The sequence below is a fragment of the Acinonyx jubatus genome, chromosome C1 (genome assembly GCF_027475565.1).
Source record: "Acinonyx jubatus isolate Ajub_Pintada_27869175 chromosome C1, VMU_Ajub_asm_v1.0, whole genome shotgun sequence".
NCBI classification, from domain to species: Eukaryota; Metazoa; Chordata; class Mammalia; order Carnivora; family Felidae; genus Acinonyx; species Acinonyx jubatus.
The window spans coordinates 53,978,744-54,006,659 of record NC_069381.1 but is presented as its reverse complement, the minus strand read 5'-3'; the positions used below and the strand labels follow the sequence as shown (position 1 = coordinate 54,006,659).

At 39.3% G+C, this 27,916-nt stretch overlaps 1 protein-coding gene across 3 annotated transcripts in view; it reads right to left on the bottom strand.

The window, feature by feature from the left end:
• The window catches only part of PDE4B (phosphodiesterase 4B), a 522,088-nt gene that overhangs the window by 122,490 nt on the left and 371,682 nt on the right, over positions 1 to 27,916 (bottom strand). For all 3 annotated transcript variants that reach the window (XM_027058961.2, XM_027058960.2, XM_027058962.2), the window contains one exon: positions 3,143 to 3,337. In XM_027058961.2, coding sequence (XP_026914762.1) covers positions 3,143 to 3,337 — 195 coding nt within the window. The remainder of the gene's footprint in view (positions 1 to 3,142; positions 3,338 to 27,916) is intronic.

Below are 27,916 nucleotides of genomic sequence, written 5' to 3'. Positions count from 1 at the left end.
GATGGTCTTGTTTTCTTTACTAGAAAGGCTTATTTCAATCTCTCTTTTGTTGCTAAAAGTTAAAGCCACTTGTAATTTTCCACTTACATTTTTACTTTTAATCCTTATCTTCTCACTCACTCTCCCTGCCTATATTTCCTCTTACTCTTCCGAAAGCATTCAGAAGAGAAATTAAAAACAAAACAAAAACAAAAACAGTGTTGCCTCTACTATTAGGGTTTAATACAGAGGAATTATGCAAGTTTTCCAACTCTTACATAAATCCGTGACTGCTGTGTGCTGAATATGAGGAGCTCCTGAGCAGGGGACATTCCAGAGCCCCCACCTAATGGCCTTCACATTAAGACTCTAGACCTGTCTTTGCCCTTCTTTTCCTTGGCTCTACGGGTAGAAGGCAGGAAAAGCAGCGAGAGGCTTGGGGGTTGCTATTCTCTATTTGTTTCAATTCACTCTGAAGAGTAATAATCAGGTAAAATACCTTTGAAGGCATGACTTCAGTTTATCTCAAGCTACATGTGTGAAACTGGATTTTCCAACATGGTCCCAGTAAACTGAAATCCCAGAAAAACCTGGGCATTATTCAAGCTCTACTTCTTGTAATCAGAAATATAAATTCTTAAACTGACAAATATATAAAAGTGTTACTGTAATGTTGAAATATCTCCAAAAAAAAATTGTGCCATTTTATTCACTCAAGACTTTCCTATATTCTATAATCAGTATCTTCAATAGGGTGATATTATGTTGCCAACAGTGTTTTCTTGGGAAGAGCTGTTCTTTATTATGAAAGTGTGTCCTTCCTCCATTTTTTTCTTTTAATTTTAAGAAGTCCTTTTCTTTAAAAAAAATGAGAATGATGGGGCGCCTGGGTGGCTCAGTCAGTTGAGCGACGGACTTCAGCTCAGGTCATGATCGCATGGTTTGTGAGTTCGAGCCCAGCATCCGACTCTGTGCTGACAGCTCAGAGCCTGGAGCCTGCTTCAGATTCTGTCTCCCTCTCTCTCTGCCCCTCCCCACTCATGCTCTGTTTCTCTCTGTCTCAGAAATAAACATTAAAAAAATTTTTTTTAAATGAGAATGATACTAGGTAACTTACACATATAATTCTTATTTTCCTGAATTTAAAGTTGGCAACATTGTGTAGGTTTTGAGTTAGGGGGAAAATTTTGCTGGTTGGTAAAACTGAAAAGAAGGTATACCATGAATATTAGGGACCCTGAATACAGAATCATTTGAAATTATATCTCTCTTTTTACAGCTGAAGACTGAGTTGGACGGTAATCTTTCAGGTCTCTTCAAGTTCAAAATTTTCATAACCTGTGACTCTTAAAACATCATCAGAGTTTAATCTGAAATTTGGTTGGAACCTTCTGAAAAGCCTCTGAATGACCCTGAGACTCATCATGCTGTTTGGCAAGAGTTTGGGGAACTGTTAGCTGCCTTCCAAAGCTAGTCTTTCACCTGTGAAACATCATGTGAATGAAGCTCTATTTAGTTTCAGCTCCCCCCATTTCCTATGTTCTCCCCCTAGGAAGTCTAGATAGGTGTTTCTCTTGGTAAAAGAGACAATGCCAGGTATATTCACCGTCAAGCTCCCATGCAAATCTTGGTCAGAAACACCCTCGGTTCTACATGACCTGCAACAAAGTGGTTACCTCTCCTCTGGCCTCAGGCACCTTGACTCTGCACTCCTCTGTTTTCTACCTGATAGTTGAGATTCTGCTTTGCAGTTTGAAGAACATAGGCAAATAAGTCTAAGAGGTTTGAATATGGTCAGTCTTAGCTACATTGCAGGATAGAGCATGGCATATGGTTAGTCAAGGGATGGGCACACTTTTCTCAGTCTCTCTGAGTCTCAGTTTCATTATCTATAGAGTGGAGATAATAGTGGTACATACCTGACAGAATTGTTGTGAAGATTAAAAGGAGTCACACATGCCAATGCAGCTGGTCCCACGCTAAGTGCTCATTAAATGTTTCCTTCCACTCTGTAGCACAGTTATGTGGGTGTTCCTCTTATCTTTCTTATTAACTGTAACCTCCCTGGGAGCATGCAACCTTTCTGAGAATATCTGTTTTTAATTCATCTGTGATTATTCCACTGTTTTGTTAACCTTGTATCCCCAGAGCCTGGCACACTGCATGGCACATAGGAGAAAATTCAGGAAGTATTTGTCAAATGATTGAAGAAACGAATTTTGGCCCGCCCACTGATTAAGACATTTTAGGGAAGGGGTGCTTATATTAGAATTTACCAGCAGAAATGCCCTGGGGAATCCGTTCTTACTGGTAGCTTTAAGATGTCCCCTGCCCCTTTCATAAGAGAGTGACCCTTTTTAGTTTCTTTTTCAAAAGCAGAAGAGAGCCCAGTGGAAATTTCCAGGCTGGAGACTTTAGGGAGCTACCAATATTTTTATAACATACAATGTTAAAAACAATTGTACGTGTGCCCAGAAACCTTTTAAAGCATGAATACCAGCATCCAACCTTATTTGGTTTCAGAAATTTAATAAACGAGTAATACAACCCAGTCATTGTTCCTTAAAAATTAGAGATCTACAATTAATAGCAGCAAAACAAAAACATCAGCTGTGTCTAATAGAGTGGTGGAGTGTGTCATGTCTCACCGAGGAGCCAGGCAACAAGTGGGCATTGAGTTAAGGTTCCAGAGAAGGGACAAAGACATGTGGCTGGATGACAGCTCATTAAATGTCACCAAGCAGAGACTACTGAGAGAGGAGGCATGTCACCAACTACCGTTTTTCTTTTTGCCGTAGCCTCATGCAAACATGTTGCGGAAAGTTCTAGTATGATTTGCAAAAAAAGTGTTAAGGTTCTCAACTCATAAATGATTCAGCGGTTCAGGAAATGAACGCTGAATGACAATTAAAAAAAGTATCAATAACAGATGAAATCTGCACACTGTGTCTGAGATTTTTAATACCCTTGGAGACCCCAGATACATATTTCTCATGCTGTAGAGCACTAATGTCTTTAAGGGTCATTACTGTCACCTCGGCTCACATTCATTTTTCTCCTCCCTCCTTCCCATGGGTTAAAGGGGAACAGTTGTTGTTGCTGCTGTGACAGGTTAGAGATGAGGTAAGTGTGAGATTAGAAGCCACATAGAGCTCGTACTTACTGCTCGCTTGGAAGTGAAGAGTTTCTTGACATCGCCTTCGGTGACAAATCATAGTCGCTATCTGATCGGTAGAGAAAGGACTCTCTCCGCTGGCTGTGCCCGGGAAAGGTGGCATGGAGCACCAACCCAGAGGAAGAGCTGGCCTGGGGGTCCAGTGGGCTCCGACCTGGGGAAGGGCCATTTTCCACATCAAAGCTTAAGAGAAAACAAAAAACTCTGGTCACATAACCATGGAGGAGGGCATCTGACATACACAGACATGAAGAACTAGTTGTGTGCCAGGCACTTGACATAAAATTCCACACTTTATGCACAATTTTAATCTTCCAAACAGCTCTGAGTTGCAGTCATTATTATTCTCATTTTGTATGAGGGAAACAGTCCCACAGAAGCCCAGTCATCAGTAAATAATAAAGGCAGGATTTGAAGCCTAATGCAAAGCCCCATGGCCTTTCAGCGGCAAGAACAACTTTGACAAATTCAGAATAGGAGCCAACCATGAAATAACTTGGTGATAATAAGCAACTCCAGAAACCTCATCTAACACAGCTCTAGGTGTCAGACACGAAACTATCACTTAAATGAGTCTTCGTAGCTGGGAGACTTCTTTGTGCCATAAATAAACATCATGGTCTATTAAGGATACAATATGCATATTTCTCAATGTTTCAGGAACAAAGTGCTATCCTGAAAACATTCACTGGCTGATTAGACGGGAGGCCCAGTCTGAGACTTAATAGTCACGTGCAAGTTTAACCACAGAAAATGATTTACTTAATCTGATAATGCCAATTACCCTCTGGGGCTGCAGAGCTTTATGTCTTGAGGAGGATATGGCCAGTGGCTCCAGTATAGGAGAGCCCTTAAGGTTTCTGATCAGTCTGCTCCCCCTAGGAAGGTACCCTGAAGCCCAGAATTAGTTGAACAAGCTCTGATCAATGAACATAAAGACAGGAGCAGTAGAGATTACGTCTCTTGTTTTCTCTCCCCCCTCTTGGTATTACCATAGGTACTGTGTCCTTCCCATGCTCTCCATCATCCCCTATTCATTTTCCCTGGAAGCACTACCTTTAGCCTCAAAGTGACAGTAACTCTCTCACCTATCATTTCTCTAGACCACTCACTGGTCTCCAGTTAAAGCTCTGCAGAGAGGTATTGAAGAAGGTGTGAGGCTGAGAATGTTCTTTCTTCCGAGTTAGACTACAATAGTGGGCTTCCTTTATATTCATCCAGCTGCCATAATTTATTTCTACACTCATGGTCCTTTTTTTTTCTTTTTTACTAGTTCTTACAATCTGCTCTCTTGGGGTGAGGTTTATATTTCTTTAGTTTATAAATTGCTTTCTGATCTATTATCCCACTTACCTCTCATAACAACTCTGGGAAGGATATAGTATGACCCCATCCTACATTTGAGGAAAATGAGGCTTAGAGAGATTTTAAATATTTGCTCAAAGTCACATGCTAGTACCTTGTAGAGCAAGTTACTGGAAGACCAAGTCTTCCAACTCTTTCTCTACAACCCCAGACCTCTCTTATCACAGAGTATCAGAATGGCTTGCTGGCTGGCTGAGTGCAATTTTTCTTCTGGATTCAAACAAAATTTGTGTTTGGTATGTAGACAGTCAGATGATGAGCAATCTTAGCTGTTATCTTGAATGGAGACAGGAGAGCAGCAAATTACCCTGAAGCTATAGGTTTCCTTGAAACTGGAAAGAAGAAATAACAGAATGCAGGGTTATAATGCTTCCCTGGAGACCATTCTGAGAAGCTGCTTTTAGCCAACCTACAAACTCCAGGTGTCTGATAAGAAGCAGCAGGTGAGAATCTCTGGTTAAAAGGACAAGAAAGGGCCATAACAACCCAATATGTATTTGGACTTTCAAGGCACCTGTGCGTGGATTTTCACAGCAGGATGATGGTCTGGGATGGGGCTGCCTTTCAAAGACTGCAGGCAAGCAGGCAGGTGGGCAATCACTCACACACGCCAGCTTGTTTCTCTGTCTGCCTATAAGTAGAGCTATGTTGTAAGCCAACTACATCGCAGCGAGTGAAAATCTAATGAAAGCTGACTTGCAAACTTTCCTTGGGTGAGATCTGTACTAGTTGTTGGGCAGAACAACAAGAACAACAACAAACCCAAAAAAAACAAAACCAAAACCAAACCAAAACAAACAAAAAACCACTCCTTTGTGGATAAGGGCTCCTTTGTGCCACCCAGATCCTGTGGAATGGGCAGGTCCTGATGATTCCTCTGAACTGTTCTTAAGGACAAAGAGGGGAGTTATAGATGGGACTACATAAAGCTTAAGAGTGGGCATGAGCTTTGAAGTTTCATGTATATTCACGTTATTCATTTGGGATGTATCTGTTCAGCCTTGATGCATATGAAAACATTAAAATGCTTTTGAAACACTTGGCAGCCAGCCATTGCCCCAGGCCCTCCAGAATTTGTTGGTCTCCCGGGTGATCCAGTAACTAAAAGGTTGGTGTCTGGAACAGCAGAGGTCTCTAGCTTTTAGCACTATGGCCTGCACCCATTTAATTGGTCAGTGTCCATGCAGTACCAGTCATTAAACATTATGACTGTGTGTTCCTGTGCTAAAACATTAGACAGGCACCATGTACATGTGACTACCAAACTCTTAGAACTTTTTCCATTGAGGGTTTCTGCCAGGGCTCACTCTGCCCTATTTTCTGCTGGAGGCATTCCTAGTGGGCAGAAAGTTTAAGTCAAGGCATTACCCTTACAGTGTATGTCACAAGGCATTCTGTCCCCAGTTAGTATCCAAGAAGACTGGTCTTACTAGGTAAGCAGGGACTAGATGCAGATACCCAAACTCTCTCCATGATGCTCTCTTTTGGTTTGGTTTTGTTTCTGTCTTTATTCTTTACCCTGCCCAAACTCTATAAACTCATAGAAGAGCCTGCTGGAATTCAGAAGAAGCCAGGGAAGAATTCTCTGGTGCAAAGAAGCAGTCTCGGGGAGACAAACGGCCTTTCATATTCCCTGAGGCACTGTTTCAAAGCAACCAACACAGATGTACAACTTAGGAACAAACATGAATCACCAACCAGACACCAGTCCCAGTCACAGCAAAATTAGCGGGCAGACATCACAATACATCCCGCAGATCCAGGGTGGGAGGAGGGGTGTGGGCAAGGAGAAGACTGAGGACAGACTTAACAAGCAAAATGAATAGACCACACAAACTGAAACACAATTAGGGAGAAAATGGAATCTAAAATATCAGAAACAAACACATAAATGGAAGAATTAATTTAGGATAATTTATTTAGGATAATTTTTTTTTCTTAAGCCTTAAGCAGGACACACATTTCACTTTTAGGCTTCTTAATATTAAAAAATCATTATAACAGTAGTGTAAGCATATTATATAAAGCATAGACACTAGAGGGAAAAATATGACTTTTATTAGTAGTTTAGTATGTTTCCTTCTGAATATTATTCCTGTAGGCTTGGATGATTTTTTTTACAAGTATTTTTCATGTACTGCACAGTTTCTGGAATTATCATTTTCCATGCCCTGGAACTTGATGGTTCACCCAGAAGCTGTGCCATACTCTCCTATGCATTTTCCCTACTGTTGGCCATCGTACTTAAGATCTCAAATAACATTGTAGTTGATATCTTTGACCTTATAGCTACTTTAGTATTCACATGAGGTCACTCAGAAGTTTCAGACAGATTAAGTGAGTTTCTGAATATTTCACTGAACCTCCCTTGAAGGGGCTGCCCATATCGAGGACATGGACTGAAAGAGTATTGCCTTTTTTCTAGGACCAGAGACAGTCCCAGAACTGCCCTCTCATGTCCAGGATTCTCTGTGTTTCCTCCCTCCTGACCTGCTTGTTTCTCCCTGACTTGGCTGATCACCCTGGACTGAATCAATTGCTTGTTGTCTAAGTCTGAATATTTTAACAACTTTCTCCTCCTTGGTAGTTAGACTTCTCGGCTTCTTGAGCCGGACTGATGGTAGCAGATGACACTGTGGGTATAAAGTGGTGCTCCCTGAAACTGGGGGGCCCTTCTCACCACTGTCTCCGATAAGTCGCTATCTCCCAAATTCAGCTCATGGCACCTCCCCCGGCAAGTTTTCTCTGACAGGGAGGCCCCAGTTTGATGTAAACACCTGTTCCTCCTCTGTGCTCTCCTAGACTCCTTTACTGCAGTACTTGATCACAGCACTTGTAGATCTCTACTTAATTCTTTCGTTATTTAACTGATTCCCAATAGATTCTTATTTCCCAGAAAGAAGGGACCCAATATTACTCACTTTTGTATCCCAGGCTCTGCATCAGAGCCTTGTAAATAATAGATCCTCAAAAGATGTCGGCTGAACCAATTAAAGAACACTGCAATTTACTGTGAAATGTTTCTCCCTTCCCTTCCCGCTTCCTGCCTCCTCACTCTCATCTCCATTCCCACCAACATGGGTTTTTGATGTTTCTTTCCAAAGAGTCTATGCAGATGTGTATAGACTTAATTGATAAGTCTTGTAAGGCAATGATCTAAGAATAAAATTAAATAAAAGGAATAAAATAAAGTAAAATAAAATGAAATAAATAAAATAAAATAAAATAAAATAAAATAAAATAAAATTAAATTAAATTAAATTAAATTAAATTAAATTAAATTAAATACACTTCTATGTTCTCCCGGAACAAAACAATCTTATGTAGAAAAATACCTGCCTTAGATATTTGAGATGGTGACATCTTCACACAAACCCTATAATAGGAAAAGCTCTCCCATGCCAGTTTCTGTTTGCCATCTTCTCATCTCCTTCTTTTTAATAAAAGCAAGACTCTTTTCTCTGCCCTGCACTTTCTCTGCTGGCGGTTTCATTCCCTGGGAATGCATGCAAAGCCAGGCCCGAGCTGGTGCAGAAAGGGAGCCAGCAGATGGCAGAAGACAGCTGCAGCTTCCTCAGGCTGCACCTCCCAGCCTCCAACAGCAGCAGGTGGGGCTGCTTGCCAGTCTCCGAGGGAGAATGTGACTGAGGCCTTATTCATAAGCCTGGGAGGAAAAATCAGGGATAAAGAACAGAACCGCAAGGTCTGAAACCTTCTATTAAACTAAGAGAAGCTCTACTTCCAAGAATTCAAGCTAAGCCAGGTGATTGCAGAATTGCCTGCAATTGTTCCCAGGGTGGTTGTTTCCTGCCCCCCCCCCCAATTACTGCGCATACCCCAATTTCTGTTACAGAAATTCACGAAACAACATCCAACAAATAATTCATTTCGGAATCAGAGGAGACTTTTCTCTTTCCGCTCAGTCCTTCTCGAGTTGAGTCTCTGGCTTATTGTGATAAATATCCCCACTGTAAAGATGGCGAGCTCTCTAAAAAAGGTTTAAATTTACAGATCAGCACAGTAGCTCACCACCATTTGGGGAGAGTGCCCCACTGTCTCAATTTTGTGTTCCTTCCTTCCTTCTTTCCTTCCTTCCCTCCCACCTTCCTTCCTTTCAAGTTTATTTATTTTGAGAGAGAGAGAGGCAGAGAGAGAGAGAGAGAGAGAGAGAGAGAGAGAGCATCCCAAGCAGGCTCTGTGCTGTAAGTGAGGAGCCCAATGTGGGGCTTGAACTTCCAATACACGAGATCATGACTTGAGCTGAAATCAAGAGCCAGACACTTAACCGACTGAGCCACCCGGGTGACCCTTTGCATTTCTTTCTTAAAAATTTACTCACTGAATATCTCATACATCACTGAATTTTTATAACTCCAGAAGGCGAATTCTCTTCTTCTCATTTCAAAGAGGAGAAAATGGAGGCTCCAAAACGTGAAACTTCATTTGAAAAATTCTAAAATGTGATCTCCTTTAATTACACTGTACAGTTTGTGCCCAGGGGTCTCTCTTCCCATGTCCCCATGACCCTTCTTGATCCCAGAATCTACCACACTGGATTGTATTCCTCTGTTTACTTATTTCTTCCACATCACCAGACTGTGACCTTGAAGCAGGGACTAAGCCTCATTTCTTTTGTATTCCTGTTGCCTATAACTGAGTTTCACACCAGAAGGCATATAAACAGTGAATGAATGGGAGGATCTCACTGTTTATGTTTCTCGTCTGACAAAAAGCTTGTTCTATCTGGATTAAAACCTCTGGCAGGTGAAGACTTCTGAGAAATCCCTCAGTGGAGCTAATTGGTTCTTCTTTACCCATACTCGCACCCCCCCTGCCCCCACCTCCCGACATGATCCCTGGAACTCCATCCCAGGAGTTTTGCCTTTTGAAAACTTTTGTGTCTAGGTTTGTGTATGCATAGATGGTGGTAGTTTATCTTTGAGAAAATGCCATGTTTCTTCAAAGTTCTGTTGGAAAATATTTCCATCAATTGTACTCAGAAGTTAGCATCTTCAAATGCTTGCTTATAGTTTCAATAAAAATAAACATACTTAGGTTAGCCATCACCTCAGTGTGATATCTGGTCCCTGTAGATGGGCAAGGTGCATGGGGGCATCCATTCTTACCCACAGTGACAGTGACCCACCTTTATACAATTAATGGTGGCAGGATGCCAGTCCTAGATTTTTAAAAAAAATTTAAAGTTTATTTATTTATTTGGAGAGAGAGAGGCACATGTAGGGGAGAGACAGAGAGAGAGGGAGAGAGAGAGAATCCCAAACAGGTTTCACACTGTCAGTGCAGAGCCCAATATGGGGCTCAAACTCACGAACCGTGAAATTATGACCTGAGCCAAAATTAAGAGTCAGAGGCATAACCAACTGAGTTACCCAGTTGCCCCTGCCATCCTAATTAAAAAAAAATTTTTTAATGTTATTCATTTTTGGAGAGAGAGAGAGAGAGAGAACGCATGCACAAGTCGGGGAGGGGCAGAGAGAGGAGACACAGAATCTGAAGCAGGTTCTAGGTTCCGAGCTGTCAGCACAGAGCCCGATGTGGGACTCAAACTCACGAACTGTCAGATCATGACCTGAACTGAATTAGGACACTTAACCAACTGAGCCACCCAGGTGCCCCATCCAGTCCTAATTTTTAATGAAGGACTTAACTGTGCAAAATCACAGCCAGCGTGATGCAGAGCCCATGTCCTAGCTGCAGGTAGGCAGAACTCCTCTGGCCATAGTTACAGGAGAATATTGCAGCTCTTCCCCAAGAAGCCAGTGCCAAAGTCTGTGACTTCCCTCCCATAGAGTAGGAAGGAGAACTATGATATTCGGCTCATCTGAATTCTAGAAGCGGCTTCCCACTGCCTTCTTTTCTTCCTAGGGGCTTTGAAAATTACATTCATGGCAATAATCCAAAATTGCTTTCCCCACAGAGAGGTTTAACCAGAGGTAGCAGAGTAATGCTGAAGAGCTCTGGGATTCTGGAGATCTGGCTTCCAGTTCCGGCTCTGTGAGGAAACAACTGGAATTAAATGGAGACTCCCCATATCCTGACCTCCACACCGTAGTCTTTCTCCCCTGAGGTGAACGAAGACAAGAATGAGTAGAAGATCTCTGAGGCACGTCTGAGATTAGACATCTTACAGACATTTTGGAGATGGAAGAAAGACTGGTTCTCAAGTGAGGCTTGATGTGATTTTATATTGTTAATGACCATTCATTCATTCATTCAATGCCCACTATAAAATAAGGTACTGTTCCAGGCCTGAGAATGCTGCAATGTACAGGACAGACAAGGTCCTTGTGGGGAGGTAGGGACAATAAATAAACCAAGTAAGGTAATATCAGATAGTGATAACTGCTATGATGAAAATAAAACATAACAGTGTGGGAGACACAGATATGGAGAAGAGTGTTTCTTTAGTTTGGGTGGTCAGCAGACCCACTCTACAAGCCACAAAGGTGGTCTCCTGCTCTACACCAGGGCACGACCCCATCTTTCCCACATGGTGTCACTTGAGTTGAGATCTTATGGAGGTATTGGGAAAGTCTATCCTTGGATTCTTTCTGATCTCCATTTCTGTCCCCTTTTTAGCCAGAGAATTCAGTCAGATGATACTTGTGTTTGAATTTGGTGCCATTTATTAAGCTAGTGAATTAATTTTCTTCATCCCTGCGCCATTTCTGAGCTGAGTTAGTTGCTCCATTATCTCATATGGCTATACTTGTCTTAATATCTATGTATCTTCACCATAGCACTTGTCTGGCCTAATTGTTAGAGTCTGCCTCCAAACTGCTGTGTTCCTCAAAAACACAGAACATATTTTTCCTACTTTTTCACCTCATTGCTAATGGCCATGTCTGTCAGAGTAGGGGTACTTAATAAATTTCTGATGGATATGCCAATGAAGGAATGAATGATTTGGGACCAAGGAAATTTTACCAGCTCTCCTTGATACCCATCATAGATAGCACAGATATACTTCTCCAACAAGAAGTGATGTGCGTGGTGTGGGGACACCAAACTGTCTTCTGCTCTCTTCTGACCCCTAAAGCTAGCTGACCCCTAAAATGTCAGCCTAAGTGACCCCTAAAAGCTAGCTCCATAAAGAAGAAACGGGTTTGCTACCAAATGTCACCTGTAGAGAGGTGTGGAATACCTTACATAGGGTACTGAGCCCAAGAAGAAGGCAAAGGGTCCTATTTGGTAGCAGTCACCTCTATCACTTGGTGTTGACAGTGTCAGAAATAGAAGTGCCAAGAATATTCCTCTTAATGTTTTTTTTTTGTTTTTTGTTTTTTGTTTTTTTTTGTAGAAAGCTTTAATATTGCTGAGGAAAGTTGCAACTTCTTTCTTTTAGTTTTTGTTTGAGATCCTTTCTTGGGTCATAAATGTTTCACCAAAGAAATGCATAAACAAAAAAAGTAATACCAATGCTTCATTTTTCTAATGAGATTATAAGATGGGGTCACTTTAAAAAAAAGCCTTTCTTTTCAAAAGCTAGGGAGAGTATTGTAATGTGATCCTTTAATAACTTCACAGTGGGTTGTTTCTGTGTTATATGATTCAATGCACAAGGAAAACAAGATCAATCCTATCTCATAATTATAAGAACATGATTTCTAACAAGTTTGCAAAGTGTTCTGTCAATATATTTCCAGGTAAAAAAATGATTTTCAGAAACGTTAATGTTATAAGGTAAGTATGTGTTTCTTTCTGTGTCCTAATCATGGCTGAAATTTCACAAACCTACTCTCAGATTTTCATCCACTTAAATCTCATAAGGGTTAAGACAACTCTTAGCAGTAATGGTCACTTTCTATAGGGCAGTGATTCTCAGGAAAGGTAGGGGTCCCCCAAATGAGAACAATTTTGTGCAGGAATGTATTTTGTATGTGGACTATATAAAGGGGGTTGAGGGGTACCAAGATTGAGAACTTACTACTCTGTATTGCTGCTGCTCTAAGTTGCATTTGGGGTATACAAATTTTCTAATAGCTCAGTATTTTCCAGCCTCCATTTTCCATCTTCTCTAAAAGATTATCATAAAAGATATTCACATAGTCTCTTAACTGGATATAAATACTCCCATTTATACATTTGGTAGCCCTACCCAAAATAAAATCTGTTAATTAAATTATTTATTTAAAAATATTATGTCAGCTTCCAGTGGCTCGAAGGCAACTGAAATTCCCTTCAAGAGAAATGATCCTGATCTGGAAAAACCAGTTCTTACCCAACCAGTGATGGCTTCCAGAAATTGTTGCTTTCTTTAATAAGTTCTCAGATACCATCTGGAAATCAGTTCTAGAATTCTGCTTGATATCTAGAGCTAAGATAGTGTAGATAAATGGTCACTTAGCTCATTGATATATACTCCAGTGATGGGGGACATGTTAATCCCATGAAATAGTGAATTTCAGTTTTGGAATGATTTAATCATTTACGGCTTAGGCCAGAAAACTTGAATTAACTTTAATCTTTAGCCCAAACCTCCCCCACCCCCATCCACTTACTCAACCAATCTCCCTCACTGTGCTAAATGGACCTGCCATCTACTCAGATGAATCATCCACAATTTACCTCCTTCTTCAAATCCCTTCGTCTTTTTCAGTTGGCCAAGGAGGTCTACCCATCCTATATCAAAACTATACACTTTAGTTTTGCTGCTACCATGGTTTAAGTGCATTAACATCTCACTTAAACTAGAATAGCCACCCTATGAATCTCCGTGCTTCCACTTTTGCCCAATCCTCCAAATTCTGCTCCATATAACAGGAACGGCAATCTCTTAACATAAAAATCAAATCATGTCATTGCCTTTAGAATAAAATCCAACCTCCTTACGATGGATTCCAAGTCCCTATATAATCTAGTCCCTGCCACCATGCATGTGTGTGTGTTTTGTTCACTGGCATATTTTCTTTGCTTTGAACATTCTCTGGCTCACAGAAAGTACTGAATAAATATTTGTTAAATTGATAAATAAATGCTGGTCTCTCTGCTTGTTCTCTCCTCTCTTCTTTGCATGGTTGTCTTCTCATTCTTTAAGCCTTGGATTAAGTTAGCTACTAAAAAGTTTTCCTTCCCCAGCCCATTATTTGTTAGGGCCCCTTTTCTTCATAGCACCTATCACAACTTTTTGCTCTACCTATTTGTATGCTCATTATTTTTAAATTGTCTTCCTCTCTCATAAAACTTTAAGGTCTAGGAGGGCTGTCTGTTGTATTTACCAATGCATTAACTAGTACCTGGCACTGGGCCTGAGACATACTGCTAGTTCAGAACTAATGTCTGTTCGATAGATTAATGAATGAGTAACTGAGTGTATAGTATATTAAACACTAACAATCATCTCAGTGATTCATAGCAGACTCATCATTTTGTTATTTAAAAATATATATTTCTTTATAAGAAGAAGAGCCCATTTGTTGACTTCCTATCATAAGGACAGTTCCCATACTACTCCTAAGGAAGCTCAAATTTTAAATTTCAATAAAGGTAAAAACTTGTTATGGCATTTCTTGCAATTATTACTCTGGGCTTATTTCAGAAAATTAGACTAGTTTTCAGATCAAGTTTCACAAGTCATTGACCTTTCAGGAAGAACTACAAGGAGTTGTTGAGGTCTGCATGGAGGCTGCATGCCTGGTTCTAGGCATGTGAAATGCCATTACTTAATTCTTCAAGAACTGCATATTTTTAAAAATAATTTATATTCTCTTGAGAACAAGTAGGCTATATATCTCCTTTCTGGTGGAGGTATGGTGGTGGAAGGAATGGCAGATTGGTTTGCTATAAACTCAAATAGTAATCACAAAATTGGAAATCACTGCCTCAGCCTCCAGTCTACTGAGCACTTAATAACATTTACATCAGTTAACATCTGGCCTCTATATGTTATCAGTCTTAAACACTGCATCTGCAGACAGCCTGGCATTTGAATTTTAAAAATGTTCTTTTAGGAAGGAAGGAGGGGTGAGAGAAGGGGGGATAAGAGAAAGGAAAATCAGAAAAATGTGATCCCAGAATGGTTTCTTTTTGACTCGGGCGGTAAAGCTAAGAAAAGTTACACGTTCTTTCCTCATAGGTATTGAGCACTTACAATGTGCCAGGCCACATATTCAGTGTTGGGTATATACTAACTCATTTCATTGCTAGGGTCACTCTGTGGGGAAGTTGTTCCTCTGATTCTACGGATGTGACAACTGAAGTTCAAAGGGTTTAAATAATTTGCTGAGGATCACTGAGCTATTAAATAGTGGATCTTGGATTTAAACTTGGAAACCCGGTTTGATTGTATCCATTAACAGATCAATCGACTCACCCACATCAGTAAACATATGCTCAGTCTTTCCTCTTGTTAACATAGATAAATTTGCATGATTGTATCTGAAGCCAAACCTTCTGTTGTGAGCCCTATTCACAAACTGTGCTACTGCATCATCATTTTCCATTTTGCACATCAGCAAACAATGAAAATGTAAAAAATTTCATATAAAACAAACCAATCCACAAACAAAAAATAACAACCAAAAAGACTTCCACCAGACATATGAAAACAGAAAGAATTCATCACCAGCATACCTGAAGGATAAGAAATGTTAAAGGAAATCCTTCGGGCAGAAGGAAAATGATACCAGATAGAAATCAGTATTTCACAAAGGAATAAAGCGTGGTTTTTTTTGCTTCCTTTAAAAATCTTTTCCAAATACAATTGACTGAAGATAAGAAATAAGAAATAATAACCATGTATTGTGAGGCTTATAATGTACATAGAAGTAAACCATATGACAATGACAAGAGTACAAAGGCAAAGAAGGAAGAATTAAAGTATATTGTGGGAAGGTTCTTATACTATATGTGAAGTGGTATACTATTGCTTGTAGGTAGACTGGGATAAACTAAAGATTTACACTAGAAACACTAACGTAGCCATTAAAATAAAAAAAAAATCATGAAGAACTTTACCTAAGGAAATACAAAAGGAAGCATAAAACACTTACTTATCCAAAACAGCAGAAAAAGAGAAAAAAGCATATAATGAACAGATAGATAAATAGAAAACAAATAGCAACATGGTAAATATAAACCTAACCATGTTAATAATCTCTTTAAATGTAAATAGTCTAAACATCGTAATTAAAAGGCAGATGACCTAACGGTATGCCACCTGTAACAAACCACTGTAAATATAAAAACACAAGTTAAAGAACAGGGAGTGGAAATATGCATACCATATAACACTAATCAAAAGAAATCTAGAATGGCTATGTTAATATAAGAACAAGTAGATTTCAGAACAAAGATTATTATTAGGAATAGAGGGTAATTTCATAATGATAAAGGAGACAATTATAAAGAAGACATAACAATTCTAACAATTTATGAAGCAGAATTTCAAAATACATGAACAAAAAAACAAAAAGAAAAGCAAAAGAGGACAAATAGAATAATCAAGAAGTATAGTCTTGTTAACTGATTGAAACAATAGAAACCCAATAAGGATATAGAAAACTTGAACAACACTATCAGTTTGACATAACTGACATTGATACAACACCACACAGAACAACAGCTGACTACACATTGTTTTCAAGTGTACATAGAACACTTACCAAAACAGACAATATTCTAGGCCATAAAACAAGTATCAGTAAGTTTAAAAAAAATCCAAGCCATAAAAAGTATGTTCTCTGATCAGAGTGGAGTTAAATTAGGAATCAATAACAGAGAGATCTCTAGTAAAGCTCTAAGTATTTGAAACTAAACATTCTAAATAAATCATGGGTCAAAGAAAAAAATCAAAGGAGAAATTCGAATTTTGACTAACTGAAAATATTACATATCAGAATCTGTGGGATATAAGCTAACACAGTACTTAGAGGTAAATCTGTAGCACTAAATGCCTTTATTAGAAAAGAATAAAATAAATAACCTCACTTTCTAGATTCAATTAGAGAAATAAAAGCAAATAAAACCCAAAGTAAGCATAAGGGGAAAAAGGATAAGAATGGAAATATTATAGAGGAAGAGAGAGAGAATCAATGAAGACAAAACAGGTTCTTTGTGTAAATATGACAAACTTCTAGTCAAATTTACCAGGAAAAAAAAGAGAAGATGCAAGTTAAGAATATCAGGCATGAAAAAGGAGACATCAGTACAGATTCTAAAGATATAATAAAAATAATAAGAAACTATTATGAGCAACTTTATGCCCATAAATTCTACAACTTAGATGAAATGGATAAATTCCTTGAAAAACAAAAACTACTAAAACTCACTGAAGAAGAAAGAAATAACATGAAGAGGCCTATACCTATTACAGAAGTTGAATGTTTTTAAAATTTAAACCATTTCACACACACACACACACACACACACACACACACACACACACACACACAAACCCTGCAAGCCCAGATGGCTTTTCTGGTGAATACTGCCAAAAATTTAAAGAAGAAATAATACTAATTCTACACACCCCTTCAGAAAGTTGAAAAGGAAGGAATACTTCCCAACTAATTGTTTCAAGTCAGCATATTTCTGATATCAAAATCAAAGACAACTCAAGAAAAGAAAACATACAGATCACTTCCCCCATAAATACACATGAAAAAGCTCTTAACAGAATTATAGTAAATCTAATCCAATAATATATAAAGTGGTTGACACATGATGATCAAGTGGGGGTTATTTGAGGAATATAAGGCTGTTATAACACTCAAAAGACAATCAAGGCAATTTCCCATATTAATAATAATAATAACCAAGATCATCTCAGTGGGTGCAGAGAAAAACATTTGACAAAATCCAATATCCATTCCTGGTATAAAGTTCTAGAAAACTAGCAATAGTGGGGACATCTCTCAACCAGGTAAAGGGCATCTATGAAAAAGCTAACATCTAACATCACACTTAAGAGTGAAACACTGAGTTATTTCCCCTTAAAAGTAGGAAAAAAGTAAGAATGTCTGTTCTCACCACTTCAAGTGAACATTTTACTGGAAGTTCTTAGTGCAGTAGGCAATACATATATCTATATCTATATCTATATCTATATCTATATCTATATCTATTCTATCTATATCTACATCTACACTAAAAAGGAAAAAGTAAAATTATCTCTATTCATAGGTGATATGCCTGTCTACGTAGATTCACTGCAGCTTTGTTATCCTAAAAAATGGAAACAACCCAAATGTAACAGGTGAATAGGAACACAAGTTGTAGCCCATTCATGCAATGGAATACCACTTAGCAATAAAAAAGAACAAACTATCAATACCTGCAACAATATGGATTAATCTCAAACTAATTATTCTGGGTAAAAGGAGGTAGATCAAAAGAGTACTTATTGTATGGCTCCATTTATCTAAAATACTAGAAAATAAAACTATAGTGACAGCTCATCAGTGATTTTGCGGGGATGAAGGGCGGTACCAGGAGGGCTGGGAGGAACTGCAAAAAGAAACTTTTGGGTTTGATGGATATGAATTATCTTAGAGGTAGCAATGATTTCATGGGTGTATATGTGTCCAATTTTACACTTTAAAAACTAAACTTTTTGCATGCTATTTGTACCTAAATAAAGATTTTTTAAAAAATGGACTTGTGATTACTCCATGCTGTCCTCCACTTATTGCTTAATTTTTCTTTTTCTTTTTCTTTTTTTTTCTTTTGCAGTCTTTTAAAAGCAAAATTCTTCAAGAAGTTGTCTTCACTTGCTGTCTCCACTTCCTTAACATCTATGTTCTTCTCAACACAGTATAATTAGGATTTGGTTTACAGTACTTCATAGGAAATCCCTTTTGTTGAAATCATTAGGATCCTACGTCTTGCCCGAGCTAACAATCAATTCTTACTCACCATCTTTCTCAAAATGTCATGAGCATTTGACATGTTTATCCTTCTCTTATTTTGACTTTTTAAAAAAATTTTCATTCATTTTATTTTTTGTATCAGTTCCAGCACATAATTATAAAATAACCGAGGTTAACACAGGCCCATGTGCGAACAAGTGAGAATGTGGCCCCACCATATTTCAGGCACTGAGCATCGCCACGGTTGTCCACTTTGATCAGTGTTTAATATATGTGGGATGTACAGGCATCCAGAAGTTCAGAGTGTAAACATGGTTTCATGTTAGCAGTAGCCATAAGATACTCTGGTCCTAAGTGTTTTCTGTAAGTTGTTTCATCCTGAAGGTTAGCCAAACATGCAGTGTCATCACTGAAAAGCAGATCCTTGTTTGAGGATTCAAACAACTGGAACATCTTGTATTCAAACCCACTTCTTCCAAAGAGCTCCTGTTGGTTGAAGAGAATTCTGTGAACAAAATCTGCCTTACGTTTCCTTGAGATCACAGCATGATTTACAGGAGTGCTGATGCATAGGGGCACATGTACCCCAATGTTTACAGCGGCACTTTCAACAATAGCCAAATTATGGAAAGAGCCTAAATGTCCGTCAACTGATGAATGGATAAAGAAGATGTGGTTTATATATACAACAGAATACTACTTGGTAATGAGAAAGATGAAATCTGGCCATTTGCAGCAACGTGCATAGAACTGGAGGGTATTGTGCTACGTGAAATAAGCCAGGCAGAGAAAGACAGATACCATATGTTTTCACTCATATGTGGATCTTGAGAAGCTCAACAGAAGATCATGGGGGAGGGGAAGGGGAAAAAAAAAGTTACAGAGAGGGAGGGAGGCAAACCATAAGAGACTCTTGAGGACTGAGAACAAACTAAGGATAGATGGGGGCTGGGGGAGAGGGGAAAGTGGGTGATGGGCAGGGAGGAGGGCATTTGTTGGGATGAGCACTGGGTGTTGTATGGAAACCAATTTGACAATAGATTATATTTTTTTAAAAAAGCTGACTAGATCTCTGGATGTGAAAAGACTCCTTCAAAATCATGTCTTCCATGCTGACTATTTTGACTTTCAGGATATTACCTTCTCCTGGTTTTCTTCCTATTTCATTGGCCCGCCTAGGTCCTTCATCTGTCCCCAAATTCTACATGTTGGAGAATCCTGGGACTCAGCTCTCAACCTTGTTTTCTTTATATTATTCAGGTGATTCTAGGTGATTTTATCATTGCATTTATCATGGTATAAAATACTATCTCTTCACCAATGACTCCCTTGACTCCCTAATGTGTTTAAAATGATGACAACTACAGGAAGAATATGATGAATGGTTAAGAGGCTCATAATCTAGACAAAACTGGAAATCTCAAGAACAGCAAAGGCAGTTTAAAGGGCAAAGGCCTGAAAATGTGGGAGAGATGCCAGGTGCTGCCAGAGAGGCTCTCAGACTGTGTTTTCCAGTGCATTCAAAACACTGTCTGCACTGCTTTTGTACATCATTGCCCTCAGCTCTGGTGGTAATTTTATGTAAAATGCATCCAATTTCTATGAAACTACTTAGCATTGATTTTGCATCTGAAGAGTTTCAGAAACGTCACCATTCCAAAAATAAATGGTATCATGATTCTATTAGAGCTCAAGGAAAGGCTCCAGGCTTTACTATTCTTTGCCATTATTTTTAGAAATTAAATCTTCCTGTAATCTAAGCCCAATGTCTCTGAGCAGGTCACAGCTTGCTCTTCATCAGAGTAGACAGCCCTCCTTTGCATTCCCTAAAGGTGGGGCCAGTCAATCTTGGGGGATGGACTCACCATTACAGAATCCTTAGGGAACTATGAGGTTCTTTTACCTCACACTTGGCCTTCACATGGAGGATGAAAACCCTAAATCACTATGACAGGCTTTAGCTTTTCTTTCCAGAGCAATCTTTACAGAAGAGGTATATATATATATATATATATATATATATATATATATATATATATATGTAGCATTGGTTTTTGAAGTGAACAGAGAAGTCCTTTTTAACCAATGTGAATTCTTTATCTTCTTCAGATATCAATTCTTATTCATGATCTTGTTATTTTGGAAAGAGCATTGTTCCTTTACAAATTCATCTTTTCAATAACAGAAACAATGACTGCCTCCAAATATAAGTAGTCGAGGAAACCCAATTGCAAAGTAGTGTCTTCCTTTCAATTGCTTTTCCTACAACCCTGTCTTTTGACTGACTCACTCACAGTGAAACAAGTCACTTGAAGGGCCAATTTATTTGCTAGAGGTGTTCCGTGAAGATTTCATCTCAGTTCTGTCAATAATCCCATTTCCTCATTTTATCTTTTCACAACCAATTCTTTCAACATGGATTTCCTCTTTAATAATCCAATTATTTTAACTTACTGGTAAATTACCCAGTCTAACCAAAACATCAGATTCAGTAATCAAAAGGACAGAGGGCTCTTCAAACGGTGTTTCTGACTCACATATTTCTGACTCACAGATGGATGTACTATGTTCTGTGCCACCTCAATAATATGGCATTACTTGGACAAATAAAAAACACAACCTTATGCAGCCTGTTCTTACATATTTTCCTCTCAATTTTATAAATGAGTCACTTAACTTCAATATTCTTCAAATATTTTTCTTTATTTTATTTTATTCTGAAATGTGACCATTCTACTCTAAACGAGGAAGCCACAAAACTCATTCCATTTTTCATACAGGTTTTACAATTTTACAAATATACAATTTCCATGCCACTTTGACTATTTTAACAGAAATAACAGATGCTTAAGGTCATTTTTTATTGAATATAAACGGGAGCAACTCTTATTCTATTGGGAAAATTGAGTTTGGGGATAGTTGATATTTTGTTTTGTCTATTTATAGGCTAAAAGTTCTGATGTACCAACTACAAATCTCATTGCTATTTTGAAAAAATATATATAACAGAAAAGGACACAAAACTCTCAAATCTCCCTGAACAACTCCTGCAGTAGGATTATCATGTCTTCTTGGAACTCAAGCACGTTTCAAACTTCTCTCTCTCTCTCTCTTTTTAATTTGCAGCATAAAACACAAAGTGTAATTTTACTCTCGTGTGGCAAAACCTCTAATGCATCACTACTACAGACAGAAAAAAAGTTCATTCTCCTCTGTCTGATAGTCAAGGTCCTAATGGTATGATTTGAGCTTGACTTTCTAAGCATATGCGTTAAGATTCTGATTTATGCTCTAACCAAGCTAAAATATACACTATCCCAGAGCTATACTTCCTTCACTTTTGTTTATGCTAGTCCTATTTCCTATATTATCTTTCCATCTTGAATATCCTTTCTAACATTTCCACTAATCTAAATCCATGTGTGAGCAAGGGATAGGTGAGGGGTGGAAAGCACCAGAATTAGGGAGAACTTGGCAACTCTACTGGGAGAGTGACTGTCCAGACATTGTTAAGCTGCCCTATGTGGTCAGCTCCATTAAGAAATACTTAGAGTGACTCAAGGGTTCCTATAGAGAGAGGGAAAAGGTTGCCCTGGAAAACATCTAGTTAGAAGCAGTTTAATGTAATGGATCAGGCAGAGGCTTTGGAATGAGGCAGACCTGGGTCTGAAGAGAAACTCTGTCATTTGCCAACTAAAGGGCCTTGGATTTAACCTCCTGAAGCCTTAGTTTCCTCGTGTGTAAAATAGTGATAGAGGAGAAAGGTAAAAGCTTGCTATGAAGATGAAATTAAATAATATGTGTAAAGATTTAGTTCAGCCCTACAATTCACTAGTCATGTCAGCACAGGACAAGGGCAATAGAACAGAAATGGCAGTATGGTTTATCCAGACAGCGGGCCAGAGATTTTACCTGCCCTCATTCCTTAAATGTAATTCTCCAAGATCTGTAGATCTCATAGCTGACCCAAAAGTTCTTGTGTGGCCTGGGAAGCTGCTCAAGTATGGAGCAGGAATTCCCCTAGGTCTGTGTAGGAGTGGTGGCCAACCTGTAAGAGAGGCTCTGGGCCCTCTCCTAGGCCCAAAGCCAGGAAGCTGAATGGAGTCTTGGAAGAAAAGCAACTCAGGAAGAGCCAAATTGTGTGTGGCAGGCACTGAACTGGCTGCCCCAGAGGCTCACACAACTTTTGTCTCCTACTCTGTTTTGAAGATAAGAGTGTCCAACTGACACAGTTTGGGCCAATAACATGTAGATGGAAGTCTCTAGGGAAGGTGTTCCTTCCCAAATCTTAGGTCAGACACATGAAATTTCCATTTTTGTAGGTTAAAAATAGTTGAAAGTCAGGTATTTCAACCCATAGAAGACAAGCCTTACTCTCTAAGAGAACTCTTTATCCTTTGCTCCTTTACTGTTTCCTCTTTATTTTACCGCCTGGGGCAGGGGACTCAATGCACAATGAGTAGCAATCTTATGGCTTTGAGGATAAGGACCACAGTGGCAGAAGAAGAAGATAAAAGGATCCTGAATGTCAGGACACCAGTGAGTGACATGAAGCCCTGGACTACCTGCCCTCGAAATTCTTGTTGTACAAGATAAACACAGCCCTAAGGGTTTAGCCACTGTGGTAGGGTATCTCATTTGCAGCTAGAAAAATGCTAAATGATGCCATGTTGCTGAGTTAGCAAGCAGAGGATGGGTGGACCTTTGCTGAGTGAAAGAACTAACTCCAGAGAAATTGGCTTCAGGCTGTATAGCTCCTTTGAGGATGACCAGCACATCTGGAGTAGAAACAAACCTTATGCTGCCTTGGAGGCAACATAGTAGGAAGCCTTTCCAGGAAAAGACAAGAAGGAAAAAGACAGGAAGGGGAGCACAGGGAAGGAAGGGAAAGTTAAAGGGGAAAAGGAACATAGTACTAGGGAAGCTGCAATTTTAAACAGGTGGTCAGGTTAGCACAGTAACTTTCTGAGGGAATTTCTGAGACATTTGAGTGTCACACTAAGGAAACAGGAAGCAAAAAGTTTCTATAGCAATAGGCTAGTATGACTGGACCAAAGTGAGTGAGGGACAGAGGAGGAGAGATGAGGCAGGGGGCCATTTGGTAGGAGGCTTCTGTAAAGCATGTGTGAGAAAGACCTGAACCAATGAGGGCTGTGAGGCTTTCTACATGTGCGGTTAGGATGCCTAAGATGCAATCATCTGAGGTGAGGAAGCCAGTGGAAAGATCGGGTTCTGGGTCTGGGGGTGAAGATTAAATCATGCTAAGTTTGAGATGATAGACATCAAAGAAGAGATGTAACGTGGCAGGCTGGATATAAGAATCTGGATTTCCGGAGAGAGAGACACATTTCACTTCATATGAATGCTTCCTAGATTGATAAGTCAGAGGTGATCTGTGCAGATGTGCACATTTTTAAAAAAGTGAAAAATAAATTTGTTTTCATCCATCTGTTCTCAGTCTTCTTCCTGTACATTGATACTTAGCCGATAGGGTGGATGTGGGGCGTTTGGTGAAGGTTAGGTGAAATAATGTATACAATGGGCATATCTCAGTACAGATACTCAATAAATAATGCCAAATCTATATTGTGTACTTATATTTTTCTAGAGATTTCATTAAGCACTATGCATAAATCAACTTATTTAATTTTTACAATCAATTGATAGAGTATATAATATTGTAACCTCATTTTGTACCCATGATACTATGGTTTAGACAACTTTAGGAATCTTGCTCAAGGTCACAGAGCTGGTAAGCAGAAAAACCTAGCTTCATACAAAGATCTTTTTGCTTGTGAACCACATTCTTAATCTACATACTATAGCAGAGTTGCAAACTCAGAAGGCCTCAGGGGTAATGTAAATTTATGCAGTGACTCCTATATCCAATACCTACTCATAATTTACACATGGAGTCTAATAAACATCTTAGACTCAATGTGACCAAAACCGAATTTTTATTTTTCTATGTTCCTCCTTTAGCCCTTCAGTTTTCCATATCAATTAATGGCATTGTTCATCTGCCTAGTTGCTTAAGCCAAAAACCCAGAAACTGTCCTTTATTTCTCTCTTCTCCTCATCTGATGCATCCAACGTCAGCAAAGCCTGATGGCTCTATTTCCAAAATTTGTCCCATATTTGTATATTCTGTTTATATTTACAGTTCCCACCATCATTTCAAACTACCATTATCTGTTATCTGTATTTTTTCAGTAGTCACTGGTCTTCTTGTTTCCAATCTCGGCTCCTACAATATTTTACCCACAGTAACCAGAATAAACTTAAAAACAAAAACAAAAACAAAAACCAACAGATCATGCTTTAAAATCTTCTATAGGTGTTCATCACATTTAGATAAAATCCAACATCCTTCCTACAGCCTATAAGATTCTCCCCAATCTGCTCTCTGCTACCTCATTTTAAACCAATCTCCCTCTTGCTCATTATATTTTATTTTTTTAATGTTTACTTATTTTGAGGGAGACAGTGCATGCATGCCTGCTGGGGAGGGGCAGAGAGAGAGGGGAACAGAGGATCCAAGGCTCGAACTCACAAACTGTGAGATCATGACCTGAGCCAAAGTCAGATGCTTAACTGACTGCGCCACCCAGGTGCCCCTTGCTCCTTATATTTTAGTGGCACTGACCTTCTTTTTCCTTGAACGAAGCAACTCTTCCTGCCACAGGATCTTGCACTTGGTGCTGACTCTGCTTACCATCCTCTGTCCCTGGTCTTCCTGGTCTATTCAACCTATATTATCACCTCCTACCTCAAACACCACATACCACATCATTTTATTCTATTACTTCATTATTTCCTTATCATTATTTGAAATTTCCTTACTAATTTACTTGTTTGCTCATTTTTACGAGTCTCTCTCCACTAGAAGGCAGGCTTCATGAGGTCTGAGCTCTTGCCATATCTTGTTCCCTGCTGTATCTCCACGGCCTACGGCAGTGTCTGACATGCAGACAAATGTCAGCAAAGATTTGTTAAATAAAATTGGTTGAATATAAGGTAATGGGGAGTAATTGGTGAGGTCTTGGTGAACTAGATGCATCCTCAATTTAAAGAAATTTAAATTTAAAATCCTTTAAAATACCTTGATGGCCAAACCAAAAGGTCTGTTAGAACTTACAATCCCTGCTCTCTACCACTTTACCTGCTGACCCACCCCCACTAATTCCATAAGGTTGAAGATCTGAAAACCCACAAAGAGAATGACACTGAATTTCAGTATGCAAATGAGCAACTTCTTCCCAGGAAAATATTTTTTCCCTAGATCTGTAGCGATTTCCCCAAGAGAAGAAATCATCCAGCCACATAGTTTTTCTTTAAATACGACAATGAATGAGTTACTTTCCCTTAGTGGGGAATTTATTGATGGGAAATGTTACAAATCTATGAAAAAAAATTGTTTTCAAACAAAAATAAGGGACTGAAACCTCTAATCACCAGGAAAATGAAATAAAACTGGAGACTCTGAGTATGAATTTATGTAAGCTAAACAGAGGGTGATTTTTTAAGAGATTTCCTAGCTAGGTTAAGCATCAAATAGACCTTTTCTGGTCGCCAGACCCAAATATTCAGGTTTATAGTTTTTAAAACCTGTGTCAAGGTGAATCCTGTCTGGAGCTGTACATTTCACTCAAGGTCTCCCATTATTAAAAAAAAATTGTTTTTACACTTATTTATTTTTCAGAGACAGAGAGAGACAGAGCATGAGCAGGGGAGAGTCAGAGAGAGAGGGAGACACAGAATCCGAAGCAGGCTCCAGGCTCTGAGCTGTCAGCACAGAGCCCCACGTGGGGTCAAACTCACAGACTGTGACATCATGACCTGAGCTGAAGTCAGACACCCAACTGACTGAGCCACCCAGGCGCCCCTTTAAATTTTTGTTGTTGTTTTTTTAAATCCTTATTTATTTTTGAGAGAGAGACAGAGTGGGAGCAGGGGAGGAGCAGAGAGAGAGGGAGACACAGAATCAGAAGCAGGCTCCAGGCTCCGAGGTGTCAGCACAGAGCCCGATGCGGGGCTCGGACCCACAAACCGCGAGATCATGACCTGAGCCAAAGTCGGACGCTTAACCGACTGAGCCACCTAGGTGCCCCAAGGTCTGCCATTATTAAATGTGAGAGTGGAAAAACATTTATACTAACGTTATGAATGCAGTACTTCTTATGCTATGTACTGAGTAGAGTAAGATGAGGATTGATGATGCACCATAGGTTTGGAAAAAGGGAGAATACCAATGATGTGGTTTCTGTCTGAGTGCAATTGACAAAGCTTGATTGAAGTGGGATGAGGTAAGAATGAGAAGTGAGAAAATAAAGGCAAATTCTAAAGAATTTTGCTGTGAAGGGGAGAGCAGATATGAAACAGTAATTGGAGGGGGCATGTGGAGTCCATTTGGCTTCTTTACTATCATTCTTGAGTGCTTGAGAAAGGGAGAAAATGGTGACCAAGGTGAAGAAGGAGTGATACAGGCACAAAGTCCTGGAGGAAGCAAAACAGGATGGGGCTCAGGGTACAGTGGAGAGGCCAGTGTTTGAGAAGTTAGAGGAATTAGTTCTCCTGTGATTTCTTCCATTTTCTCAGTAAGAGTGAGATACGTGAACATGTGTTTGTAGGTTTCAGGAGAGATGACCTGGCATGAAATAGTTGTTTTAAGAGAACAGGAGAGTGAACCGTCCTGAAACATGCAGTAAAAATTGTGGAGTAATACTGACAACTCATATGAGATTTGCAGTCATTAACTTAGAATGAGCTCAAGGAGCATGGTTGAGTATTTTTCTCCGATCATGTCCAGCTGCTCTTGTGCTGAGGCTGAGCAGATGAAGAGTTGGTCTAACTGGTTCCAAAATACTGCCACTGAGTAGGGCGGACACCTAAGTGTATTTAGAAGGGAGTGGTTTGAGTGTAAACCCTGAAATCTAAGTTGGGTAAGGAAAGAAATGGGGAACATGTGGGAAAGGGGTCAAGGTAGGGAAAGGACAGTAAAAAGGTGGTAGAATCAGTGAATTGGAAGACATATGGGGTACAAATGTAAGCAGCAAGAAACAGAAAAAAGAGCTCAAAAGATGGGTAGCAAGAGCCTGACAGTAGGATACTTAACATCAAGATTTCAGAAATGATTCCATTATTGGTAACTGAAAGGTCTAGGATAAACATGGGAGAGAAGATGCTTAGTAGTTGGCATGGAACAAAAGATCATTCAAAGTGATAGCAAGTAACCATGAGATGGAGTAACTGAATGGATCATCTACATGGATGTGGAAGTGATCCCAAATGATGACACAGTTTTGTAGTGGAGAGAAAGGGTGAGTCAGATGCTGCAGTATTCAGTGAATTAAAGAAAGTGACCCAGAAGTGGGTGGATGACTACACCCAGGGGAGGTAGTGGGTGGTATAGTTTGATTGCACGTACTTCAAAGGAGCCAGGTTTTTGCAAGGAAGGGTAATCAAAATGGTCCCTAAGCAGCAATGAAAAGTAAGGATGACATCTCCTCTATCTCAAGGTCCTACAGTGCATAGAATATGAGAGGGGAAAAAAAGGTTGTTCTCTCTT